General features: G+C 39.9%; 1 protein-coding gene across 4 annotated transcripts in view; it reads left to right on the top strand.

The window, feature by feature from the left end:
- Nucleotides 1-19,160, top strand: part of KLHDC3 (kelch domain containing 3) — a 67,046-nt gene that overhangs the window by 16,553 nt on the left and 31,333 nt on the right. For all 4 annotated transcript variants that reach the window (XM_070734631.1, XM_070734630.1, XM_070734633.1 and 1 more), the window contains 6 exons: nt 6,328-6,582; nt 9,191-9,367; nt 13,742-13,857; nt 15,554-15,625; nt 15,803-16,016; nt 16,293-16,379. In XM_070734631.1, the coding sequence (XP_070590732.1) occupies nt 6,429-6,582; nt 9,191-9,367; nt 13,742-13,857; nt 15,554-15,625; nt 15,803-16,016; nt 16,293-16,379 (820 nt within the window). In that variant the 5' untranslated portion in view covers nt 6,328-6,428. The remainder of the gene's footprint in view (nt 1-6,327; nt 6,583-9,190; nt 9,368-13,741; nt 13,858-15,553; nt 15,626-15,802; nt 16,017-16,292; nt 16,380-19,160) is intronic.

The raw sequence follows: 19,160 nt of genomic DNA, 5'->3' as shown, positions 1-19,160 counted from the left end.
ATTGGTTGGTGGAATCATAATTATTAGAAGGATTGACATGGTGATTTTTATGAAGTGTTTTTTTGTTTAAGGCTGGTTTCCAAATCTTTGGTAGGTGGGACGTGTCATCTCTTTTATTTATGCAAAGGGGGCTCCTCTCAATCTCTATGGCTTCCAAAGCAATTCTTCTATATAAATTCTCTGTTTTGTGAAGTAATTTAGTTTTTTCAAAGTCAATTTCGTGTCCTGTTTTTTTAATGTGCTGGACAAGGGAGGAAGTTTTTTCTTCTTTTTTAATTGCATTTTTATGTTCTGCAATGCGTGCACTTACTCTTCGATTGATTTGTCCAATGTATGTGGCTGCACATGTTTTGCAAGGAATTTCATAGATTCCTTGGTATTCCAATTGGATTTTATCTTTTGGGCTCCTTAGGATATTAGATATTTTTTGGTTAGTGCAAAATGAAGTTTTGATGTTATGTTTGTGCAGAATTTTACTAATTTTGTCTGTGGTGCCCTTGATGTAAGGGAGGATGGTGGTACCATTGTCCTGTTCTTGATCTTGTTTTTTGGGGAGTGTCTCTTTTTTGATTAGGTTTGTGATTGTTTTCCCTTCGAATCCATTAGAAATTAATACATCTTTGAGTTTGTTCAATTCAGTTTTTAAGTGCTCATGGTCAGCTAGGCGTTTGGTTCTGGTGATGAGAGTTTTGGCCACTGAGGTGATTTGTGCGGGGTGGTGGTGTGAGTGTGCATTTAGATAACGGTTGGTATGGGTTTTCTTTTGGTAGATAATGTGTCCTAGGCTGCCATTGGGTTTTTTATAGACCAGTACATCTAGAAAGGGAAGTTGATCATTGATTTCTGTTTCCATGGTAAACTGTATTTTGGGGTGTAGGCTATTGAGATGTGTGAGGAAATTGTCTAGTTTTTCCTTACCATGTGGCCAAATTACAAAGGTATCATCAACATATCTCAGCCAAAGTTTAGGTTTGTATTTGGATTGCTCTAATGCATTATTTTCGAAATATTCCATGTAGAGGTTGGCGATGACAGGTGAGAGGGGTGATCCCATGGGGGCTCCCTCTATCTGTTTATATCTTTGTTCGTTATAGATGAAGTATGTATTAGTCAGGCAGTGGTTGGTAAGGTCTAGGACAGCGTTTCCCAACCGGTGTGCCGCGGCACAGTAGTGTGCCGCGAGACACGGTCAGGTGTGCCGCAGGAAGCTCCAGGTGGGCGGGGCACTGCCAGTGCCGGACCGCCAGTGCCTCCGACCTGGAGCTTCCACTCGCAGCCCGATGCAGCTGTTTCCGGCTGGGCCCCAAAGAAGGAAGGCAGGAAAAAGGAGGCAGGGGCTGGGAGGTCCGGCAGTAGGAGTAAAGGGAGCCGCGGCCGCCCCTGCCTCCCCACGGTGCCTCTGGCCAAACGCGCCCCTGGCTTCTCTGCCCTGCCCCATTGCCTGCCCGATCCGCCCACTCTCCTCCTCCGCCGCCGCCTCCTGTCTTGGGGTGTGATCCGCCCCCTCTCCTTCGCTGCCGGAGAGAAAATGGAAGGCGCCGTTGTCTTCGCCTCCGCCCGCCGGCTCCACTCGCCCTCCCAGACGTCCCCAGCGCCCGGCCACGCGCCGCCTCCCGTTAGCCCAGCCGACCTTTCCCTGCTGCCGTTTTCTCTTCATGGCGCAAAGCCACACAGTCCCGGACTCCCGGATCGCTCGCTTCTCCGGTCAGCAAAGCCATCTGCCCAGGAAAGCGCCGCGTCGCGCTTGCTGGCCGGAAAAGCGAGCGATCCGGGAGTCCGGGACTGTGTGGCTTTGCGCCATGAAGAGAAAACGGCAGCAGGGAAAGGTCAGCCGGGCTAACGGGAGGCAGCGCGTGGCCGGGCGCTGGGAACGTCTGGGAGGGCGAGGAGGCTGATGGCTGCTGTTGCCTCTTAGCTGCAGAGCCGACGGGCGGAGGCGAAGACAACGGCGCCCTCCATTCTCTCTCCAGCTCTCTCTCTCTCTTTCTTTTTCTCTCTGTTGCCGGCATGGTGAACGAGAGAGAAAGAGAGAGAGAGAAAAAGGAGGGGAGAGAGAATGAGAGAGAAAGAAAGCAAGAGAAAGAGAGGGAAAGAAAGCAAGAGAGAGAAAGAGAGGGGGGAAGGAGGGAGAGGGAAAGACATGGAGGGAGAGAAGGAGGGAGAGAGAAAGAGCAAAAAAGAGGAAGAAAGAAAGAGGGATGGAGAGAGAGAAAGAAGGGAAGGAAGAGAGAGAAAGAGGGAGGGAGAAATAGAGTGAAATGGAGGAAGAGATTTCTTTTTGTCCAAACTTTTCTTTAGCCCCGCCCCCCGCCCCCCCTTCAGTGTTCCCCAGAATTTTGAAAATATTAATAATGTGCCGCGGCTCAAAAAAGGTTGGGAAACACTGGTCTAGGATATATTTGGGGGGCTTGTGTTTGTCCTGGATGGCTGTCAAGGCTTCTTTAATAGGTATTTGTGTGAAAAGGGACATGACATCAAAACTCACAAGTAGGTCATCGGGTTGTAGGTTTTGTTTTTAAATTATTTGTATAAAGTGGAATGAATTTTGAACATATGAGGTAATAGTTTCTGTATATGGTTGAAGGTATTTGGCTAAAAATTTGGCAAGGTTTTGTAGATGGGGGCCTATAGAACTGACTATTGGCCTGAGAGGTATTCCTTCCTTGTGTATTTTTGGAAGGCCATAGAGTTTTGGACATATGGAAGATTTTTCTCTGGGGATGATTTTTTGCTGGATTTCTTCACTAATGGGAGAGGCCTTGATTTTGGATTTGGTGGTTTTTTCTAGGTAGGTGGTAGGATCTGTGCTTAGGAGTTTGTAGGCCGGGTTTTGTAGTAGGGTTGTCATTTTTTCTTTGTAGTCTCATGTATTCATCACTATTGTGGAGTTTCCTTTATCGGCTGGAAGGATGATTATATCATTGTCTTTCTTCAAATTGATAAGTGCATCTCTGTCCTCCTTTTGTATGTTGCTTCTAGGAGGTTTACTAGAGCAGAGAATATTAGTGACTTTAAGTCTGATTTTGTTGGCTGTATCTGGGTTGACTTTGAAAAAACTAAATTACTTCACAAAACAGAGAATTTATATAGAAGAATTGCTTTGGAAGCCATAGAGATTGAGAGGAGCCCCCTTTGCATAAATAAAAGAGATGACACGTCCCGCCTACCAGAGATTTGGAAACCAGCCTTAAACAAAAAAACACTTCATAAAAATCACCATGTCAATCCTTCTAATAATTATGATTCCACCAACCAATCAGATCACTAAAACATAATCACCCAATCTATTTGCTACATTCAAACCAAATCTCCACCCCCACACTATATACTAAGAAGAAATGACAGTTGCAAACATTCCATTTTACAACAGCACGAAGCTTGAAACTTCAGCCTGATGATGGTGAATGTGATTTCACCGAAACGTCGCATAGACATGCAAAATATTACACAGGGCAAAACCCGAACTCAGAACAATCTACATACATATACCCGTGAAAATCTACGAAAACCAATATATGTATGTATGTATGTGTTTTTTTGTTTTTATGTCGGATCACCCTGGTATATTGAAGAAACGTCACAGCTCCTTTTTGCCTCTAGGCCCAACCCAGGACCATTTCAAGGCAGTTAATTTATTCATAGCCAACAACTATATTCTGTATGTATCAAATGTTTTTAGCTGGAATTTTTTAAAATTAAGGGAGACTAGGATGGTCCCATTTCGGCCTTGATCTGGCCTCATCAGCTAGCCACACCCTTCCTTACTGGGATTCGATCTGGCAGCCTCTGCCTTGTAAGGCAGAGAATTAGCAGTTAAGCCACCAGACCTGATCCCTCCAGCTCTGTACCAGGGAGGGGCTATATGTTGTTGTTTTTTTATGTCGGATCACCCTGGTATATTGAAGGAACGTCACAGCTCCTTTTTGCCTCTAGGCCCAACCCAGGACCATTTCAAGGCAGTTAATTTATTCATAGCCGACAACTATATTCTGTATGTATCAAATGTTTTTAGCTGGAATTTTTTAAAATTAAGGGAGACTAGGATGGTCCCATTTCGGCCTTGTTCTGGCCTCATATATATACAGTGAACCCTCGATCATCGCGAGGGTTCTGTTCCAGGACCCCACGCGATGATCGATTTTTAGCGAAGTAGCGGTGCGGAAGTAAAAACACCATCTGCGCGTGCGCAGATGGTGTTTTTGCTTCCACTGCCGCCCGCTCTTCGCCCGCCCACCCCGTTGCTCGCGCCCGCCCACCCCGTTGCTCACGCTGTTGCTGGGGCCGCTTCCCAGCTGGGGAGCCGAGCTAGGGAGTCCCCACCGCGCGCGCGTTGCTGGGGAAAGCGCGCGCGCTTGGGGACATCGCAGCTCCGCTCCCCAGCTGGGAAGCGGAGCTAGGGAGTCCCCAAGCGCGCGCGCTTTCCCCAGCAACGCGCGCGCGGTGGGGACTCCCTAGCTCGGCTCCCCAGCTGGAGAGCGGAGCTGCGATGTCCCCAAGCGCGCGGGCACCGCCCGCCCGCCCACGCTGTTGCTGGGGCCGCTTCCCAGCTGGGGAGCCGAGCTAGGGAGTCCCCACCGCGCGCGCGTTGCTGGGGAAAGCGCGCGCGCTTGGGGACATCGCAGCTCCGCTCCCCAGCTGGGAAGCGGAGCTGCGATGTCCCCAAGCGCGCGCGCTTTCCCCAGCAACGCGCGCGCGGTGGGGACTCCCTAGCTCGGCTCCCCAGCTGGGGAGCGGAGCTGCGATGTCCCCAAGCGCGCGGGCACCGCCCGCCCGCCCACGCTGTTGCTGGGGCCGCTTCCCAGCTGGGGAGCCGAGCTGGGGTGTCCCCGCGCGTGCCGCCCGCCCACGCCGTTGCTCGCGCCGCCGCTGGGGTCTTACGGGGGCAAGAGGGGGAAGACCCAGGGAAGCCTCTGCCCGGCGGGGAAACTCCACCATCTACGCATGCGTGGAAGGGCACGCATGCGCAGATGGTGGAGTTTACTTCCGGGTTGAAAACTCGCGAAATAGCCCTTTCGCGATCCTTGAGGACGCGAAACTCGAGGGTTCACTGTATATTATAACCACAAGTATATATGTATGTCTGTATACACACATGCATACACACAGATGCACACATACACACACATACAGCCTTGCGGTGGTGCCTGTGCGCACCTACCTCTCACTTGTTCTTTCTCTCTCTCTGCTGGGAACCACTCTTTTTGCGGCAAGCACTCTTTTGCCTGGGGGAGGGAGAGAGAGACACACACACAGAGCAAGTGAGAGGTGTGTGGGTGCAGGCACCAACACAAGACATATATGTATACATATACATATACATATATTGTTGTGCAAGTTTTACCAACTCCCTCCACTGTGGCATCACACACATCCCACAGACTGGCTTGGCTCCTCCGGCAGCGAATTAAAACGTGCTCCTGCCTGCAAGGAGGATGAGGTGAGGCAGGGATTGAGGTTTTGGAGCCTCAAAGGTGGGAAGTGAGAGAGCCCCAGCTGCCCATATGCCAGTCGACCAGGAGAGACATGAAAGGGCCCTTCCAGCCACCCGCCCTGGGATCTGCCTCCCTGCACCTCTGGCTTGACAGGAAACTCTCGATGGGGTCTGTAGCGGGGTCCTCCTGCCACCTTGGCTCTTTCCCACAGCTTATCGCCATGCTAGGCTGCACCGTTGGGTGTGAATTAAATTGTGGATATGGACACCAAACATTTTCTCCTGCTGGGTGAGTTGCTGTCGCTGCCGCCACCTTCTTTTTAAGAAAAGAATGGGGGGCTTGGAACAAATGGGAGTTCCACACGCTGGGAGCGGACACTGGACAAGGGAGCGGCTGCCTTTGTTGCCCCTGAATGGGCTTGGCCCAGGGGCAGTGGCAAGAAGAAGGAGACTTGACAGCTTGAGAGAGAGAGAAAGAGAGGAGAGAGAGAGAGAGGCAGCAGATGAGCAAGAGTAGCAGGAAAGCAGTATGCCTTGGTAAGGTCATGTGCGGTACAGGGGGCATGTCCCCCCCTTTCCCAGGAAAGAAGTTGAGTTATTTTTTGCGGGGTGGGTGAGGCTTATTTCAGCACATGCCCTGAAAAGCCCTATTAGGCTTAACATCAGGACATGTCTTACTTTCAGGGAAACATGGAATACACAAACACACACACATAACATATTCCATATTTTCTGATTGATGACAGGTAGTCCTTGACCTACAACCATTTATTTAGAAACAGTTCAAAGTTACAAACAGCATTGAAAACAGTAACTTATGACTGCTTTTCACACAAACAAACAAACAAATAAATAAACAGTGAATTTTAAACACTCTGGGTTTTTTCTCTCTGCAGATTTGTGTGGCTATGAACTAATATGATTGGCTAGCCTTATTGGCACTAAAATCTAATGCCCCCACCAATAACCTGGAAGGATTGAACACTCACAAAAGGGAATGTTACGGTGGACAGTTCATTTAGAAGGTGGGCCTCGAAGAGTAAACCACGCTGCTGTGGCTGTTGGACATAAAGTCTACTCTTTTGGTGGTTATTGTTCTGGTGAAGATTATGAGACTCTGCGACAGATTGATGTTCATGTATTTAATGCAGGTAAGTTAATGGATGTTAAGGTTTAGAAAATCAGGATGAAATTATGCTTTATTTTTTTAAAAATAAAATACATGTTTGTTTGTTTATTGAATGTTAATTAATTTTAGTTTAATATGTCAACCATCAAACATAGATGAGACTATTGGAAATTTTAAAATATTCAATTATGAGGATGAAGCAAAGGAATTTCTCATATTAAAATGTTACATTATTTCTGTTTAGTAAAATTATATATTTGGAGGAAATATATGTAAAACAGTACCATGTTTCAGAGAAAATGGAGGTGCCAGGTTATTAATATATTACAGGAAACCATTTACTGATTTTTAATATTGTTAATTGTTTATTTGCCCATTTTAAACTATGTAAAATTTCAGCTTGTATCTCAAGAAAGTCAAAACTCTTCTTACTGTTTATTTAGTAAAAAATGTTAGATAACTTCTTAAGATAATCCTATGTAGTTTCCCATTATCTATATAATCCTGAGGTGCCAGTACTCTGCATATACCTTTTAGTTTATTTATGAAATTTATTTGCCGCCCATCTCATATAATGACCCTGAGCAGCTTACATCATAAAAACATAAGAACATTAAAATCAACAATTATAGACCACATCGGATAAAACCACTAGCAAATAAAGTACCATATTTTTCAGACTATAAGACACACCAGTGTATAAGACGCACCAGAGAGGTAAGTAAGAAAAAAAAGTTTTTGTCCTCGTCAGCCCCCAGGTACACTCTGCAGGCCTCCAAAACCTTCTGCATGCCCCGTTTTTTGCAAAATTGGCTCCATTTTTCACCCTTTTTTGCAAAAAATGGGGTGCACAGAGAGTTTGGGAGGCCCGCAGGGCTTCTGGGGGCTAGGGGAAGGCAAAAGTGCCCCTATTTTTGTGAAAACCTGCCCATTTTTCACTTCTTTTTTCCTTTTGCAAAAACAGCATTTTTGTCTGCCCCAGGAGCACTCTGCAGGCCTCCCAAACCCTCTGCCAACCCATTTTACAAAAAATGGGCCAATTTTTGCAAAAATGGGATACAGGGAAAGGGCTTCAGGAGGACAAAAATGGCTGTATTTGGTGTATAAGATACACCAACATTTCCACCCTCTTTTTTGGGAGGGAGGGGAAAGGAATGTGTTATACTCTGAAAAATATGATAGCTGGAAGAATCCTAGCAACGGTACATAGTATATAGTACTGATAAACTGGTCAGAGATTAGTTTGTACAACATAGTGAGTTTATCATGTCAATGTACAATTGTATGTGAAAAACTGACTGATACCATGGAAAATGCTACATGTGATATGGGTACAACTAAAGAGAGTAATTTAGTCCCCTCTAACTCTAAATTGAAATGATGGAACTGTTATTTTATATTGTTCCCTCTATGCAGGTGGTTACCAGGAATTTTTGTCAGTCTTTTCCACTGACTAGTCTGGATATTCTGTCTTGTACTATTATAGTACAGTTATACTATAATTATAAGTATAGTATGTGATATATACTATAAATATGTATAAATATACAATTATAGTATAATTATATAGTTCAATTATAGTAAGTTGTTATATTTGAGATTCCTGGAGGTGTCTGTAATATGGTAAATAATTTAGCTTTACTATATAAATGGTCAAAGCAATGGAAACTGCAGTTTAATGTTTCAAAATGTAAAATAATGCACTTGGGGAAAAGGAATCCTCAATCTGAGTATTGTATTGGCAGTTCTGTGTTAGCAAAAACTTCAGAAGAGAAGGATTTAGGTGTAGTGATTTCTGACAGTCTCAAAATGGGTGAACAGTGCGGTCGGGTGGTAGGAAAAGCAAGAAGGATGCTTGGCTGCATAGCTAGAGGTATAAAAGGCAGGAAGAGGAAGTTTGTGATCCTGCTATATAGAGCGCTAGTGAGACCACATTTGGAATACTGTGTTCAGTTCTGGAGACCTCACCTACAAAAAGATATTGATAAACTTGAAAGGTTCCTAAGATGGGCTGCAAGAATGGTGGAAGGTTTTAAGCATAAAACTTATCAGTAAAGACTTAATGAACTCAATCTGTATAGTCTGGAGGACAGAAGGAAAAGGGGGGACATGATCGAAACATTTAAATATGTTAAAGGGTTAAATAAGGTTCAGGAGGGAAGTGTTTTTAATAGGAAAGTGAACACAAGAACAAGGGGACACAATCTGAAGTTAGTTGGGGGAAAGATCAAAAGTAACATGAGAAAATATTATTTTACTAAAAGAGTAGTAGATCCTTGGAACAAACTTCCAGCAGACGTGGTTGGTAAATCCACAGTCACTGAATTTAAACATGCCTGGATAAACATATCCATCCTAAGATAAATACAGGAAATAGTATAAGGGCAGAGTAGATGGATGATGAGGTCTTTTTCTGCCATCAATCTTCTATGTTTCTATGTTACTATCTGATCAATCTGGTTTAACGTCATGGAGCTCAGTACTGCTCTAAAGTTTATACAATATGGTACACTTACATCTTCCATTTTTTCCTACATACTTTAGAATGCTACATGTTTCTCCTTTTTATCTTAATTGTGATTTTTTAAAATCGATTGATTAATAAAACTTTCTGAGCTTTTTTCTAATAGTCTCCCTGCGCTGGACCAAACTACCACCAGTGTGGACAAACAGCAGGGACCATGTGAGAGAAGTTCCTTACATGCGATATGGGCATTCTGCGGTGCTGATTGATGACACTATCTACATCTGGGGAGGTCGTAATGATACCGAGGGAGCCTGCAATGTATTATATGCCTTTGACGTCAGTAAGTGGTGTTGTCCTGCTTCCATAACTTTCACTATCTCATGCTTATAAAGGTGAATAGGCAGGGAGGACAAACCTTTTGTGCCATTTATCTCATTGATGAGATAATGATGGAGTAACGATGGCACATAATAGTAGCCATGATATCAAACTGAGTAAGCCTATAAATGCAGAATTATTGTTAATAATTTCTATATTTATTATGCTTTTAAACTTTTAATTATATATTTTAAATATTTATATTTTACATGTAAACACTTCTAAATTATATACCCAAGTTATGTCAATGTGTTGCCCGCTAATATTAAATATTACATTCATTATTTCTAAATTAATCAAGCATTTAGGAAATATTTATTAATGTAATTGCTTTCCATTCTATTTCATTTTTGTTCTTACTGTAAAATAAGCTTCATTAATACATTGAGACAAGTAATGAACATTATTCTTTTCATTACTGAAATTATTTTTCCTTCTAAGTTAAAATCAGCTTCATTGATAGGCTAATAGTAATAATGATGATGACTATAAACTGAGATTGAAACTATGCTTAAATGCTCTCAGTGTTTTCCTGTTGATTGCATAGTAGTCTCTTTAGCTTGGCACAGTAGAATTCTATGCTTCCAAAATGTTAAATGCCAGTTTTTGGAAGCCTAACAAGTTAAGCTTCCTGTGAAGACAGCCTCAAGTACATTGGGTACAAATGGAATAGCATTAGTTTGTGGAGGAAATGCACACGACACAGTAACTAATGCATTCTTTGTATGTATCAAGGTGTCAATACCCTAGTATCAGAAAGAGGATCGATAAAATGAACAAATAAGATATGTTAATATACAGTAGTGATTAAAATTTAGTAAACCCTTTTGAATTTTTAATATCTTTGCATAAATATGACTTAAATTATGATCTGTTCTCTACCCAAATCTTACAGCTAGATAAAGACAACGTAATTAAACAAGTGAGTCAAAACATTATACTTGTTTATTTATTTACTGTGGAAAATGATCCAAAGATCTCCTTGCTTAAATGGTTAATTAGAGGCCGTTATATAAGTTCTTCATTGAATAATTGAGTCTGTTTTAGGAGATTTCACTCTAAATATGACAGACTTTGGCTTACCAGGACAATAGAATTCTCACCACAGACATTATGAAGAAATTTCTGAAGACTTCTATAAATCTTGATGGAAAATCTTGAAATATGGAAACATTACAAATCCATTTCTAAAGTTCTGCAATGCCATTGGTTCAGAAAACAAAAGCATTGTGGACAATTATGAACGCATTTTTCCAAGAGTGCATTCCTATCATAATTACTCTCTTGCCTTGATTGGAGTCTGCAGACACAATTTCATTGTCAGAAAAGCATTGATTCAAAGTGGAATTCATAAGAGGACAGGACGGTAGAAACCATAGCCTTGAGAAGAACATTTATATTAACCTCAAGTTTGCAAAAAAGCATTTAAATGAGTCTTTGGATTTCTATAAAAATATCATATGCATGGATGAATCAAAAGTAGAATTTAGGGGGCACATAGGTGTTTTTTTGTCTGATGGAACCCAAACACTGAATTCCTAATAAAAACATATACCAATGGGCAAGCATAGACATAATAATGTAATGGTTTAGAGATATTCGGCTGTTTTAGGAGTTAGTCAATTTTTCACTATTTGCAGGAGCATGAATGATGTTTGATATAAGAAAATTCTATAGGAAAACATTTAGTCATCACTTAGATGAATCTGAAGTGCAAATTGGTCATGCAGCAAGACAGTGATCCCAGACAGACAAGCAAGTCCATAACAGAAAAGAGAAAGATAAACAAGATAAATATTTTGGAATAGTGAGGTCAAGCTCCAGATCTAATTTACAGAATTATTTTCACAGGATCTGAAATGAGCAGTTCATGCTGAAAATTCAAATGTTACTGAGTTAAAAACATTTGGCAGGGTAATGGGACAGAATTCCTACATGGTGAAGTGGGAGCCTGATCAAGTATAAGGAACATTTGATTGCCGTGTTGCTGCTAAAAAGTGGTGCAGTAAATTACGGAATCTAAGGGAGAACATTGTTTTTTTTCACACTGTCACAGATTGGATGACTTTATGAAATAAATAAAACAAATTTCAAACTTTGGGGTTATTTTTTCACTTGGAATACTCTTCTGTATCAATAAGATTCAAATGAAGCTCTGATAACATAAACGTTCAGAAAAATATAGCAAATACCCTGCCAAAGAAGTAAACTTAACAAATTATCTGAGCAAATTGTCTTTAAGAAAGAAAGAAGAAAATGTGCACCATGTTGATCTTAGCAATTGGGTTTATTGTCTAATAAGAAAGGGTAAATGTGGAGAAGTCAATATAAGTAGAACTCAGTTAGAAAACTGGAAAGACACATTAGTTCCCACTATGGAAGAGTGGATGATAAAGGTGATTGAATTTACATCAGTGGCAAAATTGTTTTTTAAAAAAGAATATGTCCAGTTTTGTTTCTAATGGAAATCACTTCTGGACTTTCTGCTTAAAACTAAAAAAGAAACTTTGATTTTAGATTTTGATAATTAGAATGAGTTTGTATTTTACATTTATTTTTATTAAATTTTTATGATGCTTATCTCCCCTACAAAGAAACTCTGGGTGACTTTATAATTTTATAATTTTAGAAATGGCTTGAAATGTTGTGAAATGTAAAGGAAAAGATTGAGGTTGGGGTTGTTGTTTTTTTCCATTTTATTGCACTAAAGAAAATGAGAAGTCATTCTCTTCATTCATTTTTCTAACTTTTCATTTCTTCCATATTTTTATTTTTTAAGGAAACTACATAAACAATGTATTAAAAAGAAAATGATCCAGTTAGAAAATTTGTGGGTAGCTTTTTTTGTAAGTGACTATGGTATTGTTTACCATAATGGGCTCCCATAACAATTTAATGAATGATAATAGTAATATTGAGGATGCTAACACTCTGCTGTTTTTATAAGCAGCAGAAATTGTTTCACCATATATTGCATTAGACCTGAGAAAATGTTTACAAGGAGAATTGCAAAGCAACATAGGAACTATCACAGTTCAAAATCCTAGGCAGCCATGTACCTATCTATTTCCTACCATTCCTGGAAAGCAAATGTACTAAGTTTAGTCTTCTTGAGGGAAAATAAAATAAAATCCCATATCATTTGCTTCAGGCTAGACAAAGCCCTGAGCCTATTATGCAGGGCACTGTCCTTTGCTGGCTTACAAATGTCATCTAGATTAGATGTCACAGCTCTAATTTCATCTGTTGCTCTTGGTAAAGGTATTTAGAGATAATACTCAACTGAATTTAGAAATCTAAATATGGTCAACTTATGATAACTATTGGGACCAGAATTTCTGTTACTAATCAAGAAGATGGTAAGTGAGTGGTTTCCAATTTTATGACTTTTTTTGTCACTATTGTTAAATGAATTATTGCAGTGATTTAAGTCAGTCATGCAGTCATTAAGCAAATCTGGCTTTCCTCATTGATTTTGGATGTCAGAAAATGGCTGTTACTGTTGCAAATGATAATCACAGGACCCCGAGATGCTGCTGTTATTGTAAATACATGCTGGCTGCCAAGCAACCAAATTTTGATCAGAGTGCTGGGTTTGTTGTAAATGCAAGGACCAGTTTCAAGTCATGTTTTCCAGTGCCGTTGAAACTTTGAACCGTCACTAAATAAATGGTTGTAAGTTGCAGACTACCTGCATATATTTGGATAGAACAAGATTTGGCTTCCCGTTATGAACTTACATTGGGCTGGAGGACAAGTCCAGTTAGTCTGGTGGAATGGCTATGGTTGAAAGTCATGTTATGAGAGACCTTTGTGGGATAGAGTTTCTATAGGACAGTCTGTTGCTGCTTCCTGGACCAAGACTAAAAACTTACTGCCAACTATGCTGAAGGAATCTCCCAAGGATTATCTGTGCTTTTGGGTGGAGAGAAATGGGACTTTTCAGGACAGGTGTTGCCTTAAAATTTACATCCTTCATTGCTGATATTCTCAGAATTACAGTATATGCACAGGATACTTTTCATTGGTGATAAATACCTCTTTCTTCATTTAGTCATTTTCCAAAGGATTTAAGCCTCTCTATGATATAGTTTGTAATAATTTATGATAACATTATAAAGCCAGATAACTAATGGTTTAGATAATTTTTCATGAACTACTGTATAGCTTTGTAATATTGGTGTGCCTTATACAGACTTTACATGCAGAAAAAGATCGTATACTTTAATGATTTTCCCTCCAAGACTTATGAACTTTTGTCACATATTCTTGAACATGTCATTCTGTGACCACTACATATAGTTGATATATCTCCACTTTTTTTTTAATGTATTAGGCACACACAAGTGGTTCACTCCAAAAGTTTCTGGAATGGTTCCAGGAGCAAGAGATGGACATTCAGCATGTGTCTTGGGAAAGAGCATGTATATTTTTGGAGGATATGAGCAACTAGTAAGTTGTTTTAAAGTTTGTACCATTTATATGCAGAACTACTTGCTTTCAATATTTAAATACATCTTTGAAAAGTAAAGTCAGTTGTTGGTGATAGCCTAATGTTTCCACAGTCTGAAAATAATGCTGAATTGCTATTGAAGTTTAAAATAAGACTCAGTAAGATTTATTTCAAAACATGGAACTTGGAATAGTCCATAACTTGTCTTTGAGCTAAAATCTGTTTGTTAATAATTTTGCAAGCTGATCGGACAACTTAGAAATAGATGAACAGTAGTAACAAATAACAGATCATTGGTTTCTCTATCAACATTTCAGTCATCTTTGTTTTTATTGGTCAGCCTATTTTAATTAAAGCCTATTAGGTCCTGTGCAATGGTGAAATCCCATTTTTTTTGCTACTGGTTATGTGGACCTGATGTGACTTGGTGGGCATGGTTTGATGGGTGTGGCAGGGGAAGGATACTGCAAAATCCCCATTCCCTCCCCACTCCCGGAGCCAGCCAGAGGTGGTATTTGCCGGTTCTCCAAACCAAACTACTCAAATTTTCCACTACCAGTTCTTTAGAACCTGCTGGATTTCACTCCTGGTCCTGTGGCTGTATCAAATATTAATCTATCAAAAAATCTGTTGGCCCTTTCTGGTATTTCTGCTGACCCTATGTGGATCATAGTTACAGTTAGGTTTAGCAGTAGCATTAAAGTTAGAACCATTTTCGGTGAATCTGCAGAAGTAACCTTCAGAATGCTGTGATGCTCTCTGAAGGAAACTGCCGAAACAAAGTAGTAATTTAGGAATGCCAATCTATAACCCCAGATACTTTGTAATGGTAATTCTAAATTCCCCAAATCCATGACAAGGATAGCCAAATTGTATCTTTTAAAAAAGTATTGATTCCTTTCAGAAAGTTTGGCTTGAGATGGGTGGGGAGGGCGCTAACTTAATGAGTTCCATTAAACTTGCATCGCTGGGAACAAGTTAGGTTCAGCTTTATTGCTTTAAAATGCGGTTGGTTTAGAGTAGTAATTTTCAACCTTTTTTGAGCCGCGGCACATTTTTTACATTTACAAAATCCTGGGGCACACCACCAACCAAAATGACACAAAATGACACTCTAACGCAGTACATATTATACATATAGTTAATAATATAGTTTATAAATGTATTTATACTCACTTAGTGTGAAACCTGGGCCTGTTTCAATGAACACAAAAGGGATATCCTGGCAGGAATGGTAGTTTGGGGACCCATGTTTAATTTCCCCATGGCCCACCTGACCATGTCTCACGGCACACTAGTGTGCCATGGCACACTGGTTGAAAAACACTGGTTTAGAGAAAGCATTCAGAACCATGGGTATTACTGACAATGGATTTAATATCCATTGCTTACTTTTGAGTTCTGTAGAATGGAGATAGTTTTATTATGACAATAATGATAAAACCCATGTAGGTTATAATTCTGTATTCATTTTGAGTTTTGGATAATCTAACCTCTGAACAGGTGCTTTGTTTTTTACCCACTTCTTATAGTTCCCTGAATATATTCTAATTCCACAGGGAAATCTTGAAGAATTAAATTCAAGAGTTTTCTTGTCTGGGAACAAGGTAACCAATATCTCTTTAGGAATCCTAGATTCAGTTGGCAATTCTTTTTTGACATGTAAAGTAGTTTAATCACTGCTTTTTCTTTCAGGCTGATTGTTTTTCAAATGATATCCACAAACTTGACAGTAGCAACATGATATGGAGTTTGATCTGTACTAAGGTCAGTATATATTCAAGGAATATATTTTTCCCCATTGTGATCCTATTTCTAATTTAACTCGTCTGCTGTGGGTTAAAGTCAACTGGATTATGAATGCTCAGATCTCATACCCTTCCACTTTTTTTATTACAAAAGTTAACTTTCCTTTGACTACCTCTAACAGGATTTTTTTTTCAGGGCACACCAGCTCGATGGAGAGATTTCCATTCAGCTACAATAATTGGGACAAAGATGTATGTGTTTGGGGGAAGAGCAGATCGCTTTGGGCCATTCCATTCCAACAATGAGATTTACTGTAACCGAATCAAAGTATTTGACACAGACACAAACTCTTGGCTGGATTCTCCTCCCACTCCTCTTCTCCCTGAAGGCAGACGAAGTCATTCAGCATGTAAGCTCTAACACTCCATAACCTATATCTAAATGGTAGAGATCAAACAAATGTCTTCAGAAGGTCATATAATGTTCTGTGTTTTTTCTGTCTATATTTTTCTGTCTTTCTATAATTAGTCGTGTGCATCTGTTAGGAGGGAAATGCCAAAAGCTCAACTGAGTTGAAAGAACAGTGAACAAGGAGTGGGGGGTGGGGGGAATCAATTGCTTATCTTTCTGTCTATCACTCCTGCTTTTGGAGTTATTCTGACCTGTGTTTTCTCTAATTTTACAGTTGGCTACAATGGAGAATTATATATATTTGGTGGTTATAATGCACGCTTGAACAGACACTTCCATGATCTTTGGAAATTTGATCCAGGTATTAAACTTGCTCCTTTCATTGATACTTTTATGATCAGAATTATAATGAGGCACTGAGCTGGTTACAGGTAGTTCTTGACTTACTACCACAATTGGTATCAGAATTTTTGTCATAAGTCATTGAGTCTAACCCAATTTCATGAAAAAAATTTATGGTCGTCATTAAGCAAATGACATGGTGGTTAAACAAATCATACACAAATTGTTAAGCAATTCCAACTTCCTCAATGTTTTTTTTAAAAAATCACAAATCAGCAAAAAATGTTGCAAATTGCAATCACGTCACTACAGGCCTCTGCAACCAGTTGTAAATGCAAGGTGGTTGCCAACCACACAAATTGCAGTCTTGTAACTGTGAAGATGGTGAAATGGTCATAGGTGCAAGAGCAGCTGAGAAGCCTGAGACCTTCATTACTTGGCCCCTTTGTTAAATGGTCATATGTCAAGGACTACCTGTATAGGTTGTATAAAATAAATGGGGGCACATAAATGTAGCTAGAGATTCCATCAGTATCAGCTGTTTATGATAAGTATCTGGAGACCAATTCAAATTATTAGCTGTTGCTTTATCATTCATATATGAGTCTTATGCCACAGTGTTCACATTGCACTACTATATTAAAATACCGCAACAGAGTACAGTGGTACCTCTACTTAAGAACTTAATTCGTTCCGTGACCAGGTTCTTAAGTAGAAAAGTTTGTAAGTAGAAGCAATTTTTCCCACAGGAATCAATATAAAAGCAAATAATGCGTGCAAACCCATTAGGAAAGGAATAAAAGCTTGGAATTTGGGTGGCAGGAGGAGGAGGAAGAAGAAGAGGAGGACAGCCGCTGCTGAAGGAAAAAGGTGAGGTGAGAGGACTCAAAAATATGCAAACCCTTAAGGCTTAGGAAAAGGATAATGCTTCCTTCGTTCTGGACTGCCACAGTCTCCTTAAGTGTTACTGAAAGGCTCCTCTGGCATCCCAGAAAAGCCCGAGATGGCCAGGATTAAAGGGGGAATGGCAGGAAACTGGCTGGGCCTTCGTGCTGCTTTAAAATTTCCTGGGAAATTGTTCCGGGCTCCGGTTCTTAAGTAGAAAATGGTTCTTAAGAAGAGGCAAAAAAATCTTGAACACCCGGTTCTTATCTAGAAAAGTTCTTAAGTAGAGGCGTTCTTATGTAGATGTACCACTGTATAACCATCTGCAGCATGCCCTAAGGATTATTTGAATGTGCAGAAGGGATGTTTAAAAATATCAAGGGGTTTGGGTTTTTTTGTTAAATGATGTGATCTGTTAAAATGGAATTTGCACAGATGGAGATGTGATTCACAGTTCAGTCTGTAATTAACTCAGAATTACTACTTATAAAAATTTATGTCTGAGAAAAATGTAGGAAAATATATATATTGGGATGAATGCATAGAAAAATAGATGAGATAAAATTGTATATGACAATAGCTGTGGATTTGTTAAAACTGGATCAATATAAATGTGCAGATCCCAATTATGCATTACAATGGCACACATTGTGCAATGAACAAGATTGCTTATTTCTGGTTATTTGTCTGCAGGTTGGACAAAATAGGTAAGATAGTACTCACAGCATTACAATCAAAGTCAAGTGTGCAGTGTCAGTATACATTGCTATGACTGATAGGAATCTATTGCATATTAAACTTACTGGCTGTAAATTTTTATAGATTCTACTCTAGTAACAGCAATGTCAGCTTGCAGATCACATGACTGCATCAAGGATATTTCTGAATGGGAATCAAAATTGTGGAGATTTAGGCATGCTAAGGCAACAGTCTCATCTGCAGTGTACTTTTGATGGATAAATTAGCTGTATGAATTATGCAATTCTAGCTGTATATTAATAACTTTTTATACGTGATTGTTCTGTGATGGCAGAGATATATCATCCATTCATGGATTTGAAAATGAGAGAAGGGGGATTCTAAATTTATTCAGGAAATATGTTCTTTCTTGATACGTTAATATTCCAGCAGTTTAAAATTTTGCAAGAAGCTTTTTTCTTTTGTGAGGGTTAAAATCCAAAATCAGCTTGTTCTGTTAATTATTTTCTCCATGTGATCTTACCCATCCTCACATTTTTTCTGAGTCTTTTAACCATGGAAACACTGCAACCCATTCTAATAAGCCTTTGTAGTCTGAACAGAAGGACCCAGGGTGGGCCTCTGTAATCATGTTAAATCTTTAAGATGTCTTTTTGTTTTTCTCTGAAAAATATTGGCTGGGTATTGATATTTAAATTGAATAGTAGGTGGAGATACAGTTTTGGTTCCCTGCTTAGGCAGACAAATTAAGATTTGATGCATATAATGCTACTTTTTAGCCTAAGTGAGTTGAATAAAAAGAAGGCCAAAAATTACTTTTCTACTCTGTGGATTCATTTTAACTTCCTGAATTTTGTTCAGAAAAGCATCCAGAAGCCTCTTGGATTCCCAACCCCCTCAGTTGCTGTTCCTGAAACACCCTTTTGAGGTTTACACACAAACCTGAAAAGAGACAGAACAGGAATCAAGGGATTAAATATTCCTGTTCTTCCCATTCTTTTCTCAGTTTATCTAAATATGCATAGCTTTAATTTTTAATTTGGTGTGTTTGAAAAGTAGGAATACAATGAAATGAATGTTACTCTAAAAACAATGAATGTTATTATTTAGGGATTGAGCCAATAATTTTTAATTATAGCTGAGTAAGGGAGATATAATGTAGAAAATGATCAGTATCAGTAAAAATGATTTATAAACCCAAAATATGTAAGTGAAT

This window comes from Erythrolamprus reginae, chromosome 1 (genome assembly GCF_031021105.1).
Source record: "Erythrolamprus reginae isolate rEryReg1 chromosome 1, rEryReg1.hap1, whole genome shotgun sequence".
NCBI classification, from domain to species: domain Eukaryota; kingdom Metazoa; phylum Chordata; class Lepidosauria; order Squamata; family Dipsadidae; genus Erythrolamprus; species Erythrolamprus reginae.
This window is presented reverse-complemented; position numbering and strand designations above follow the sequence as displayed.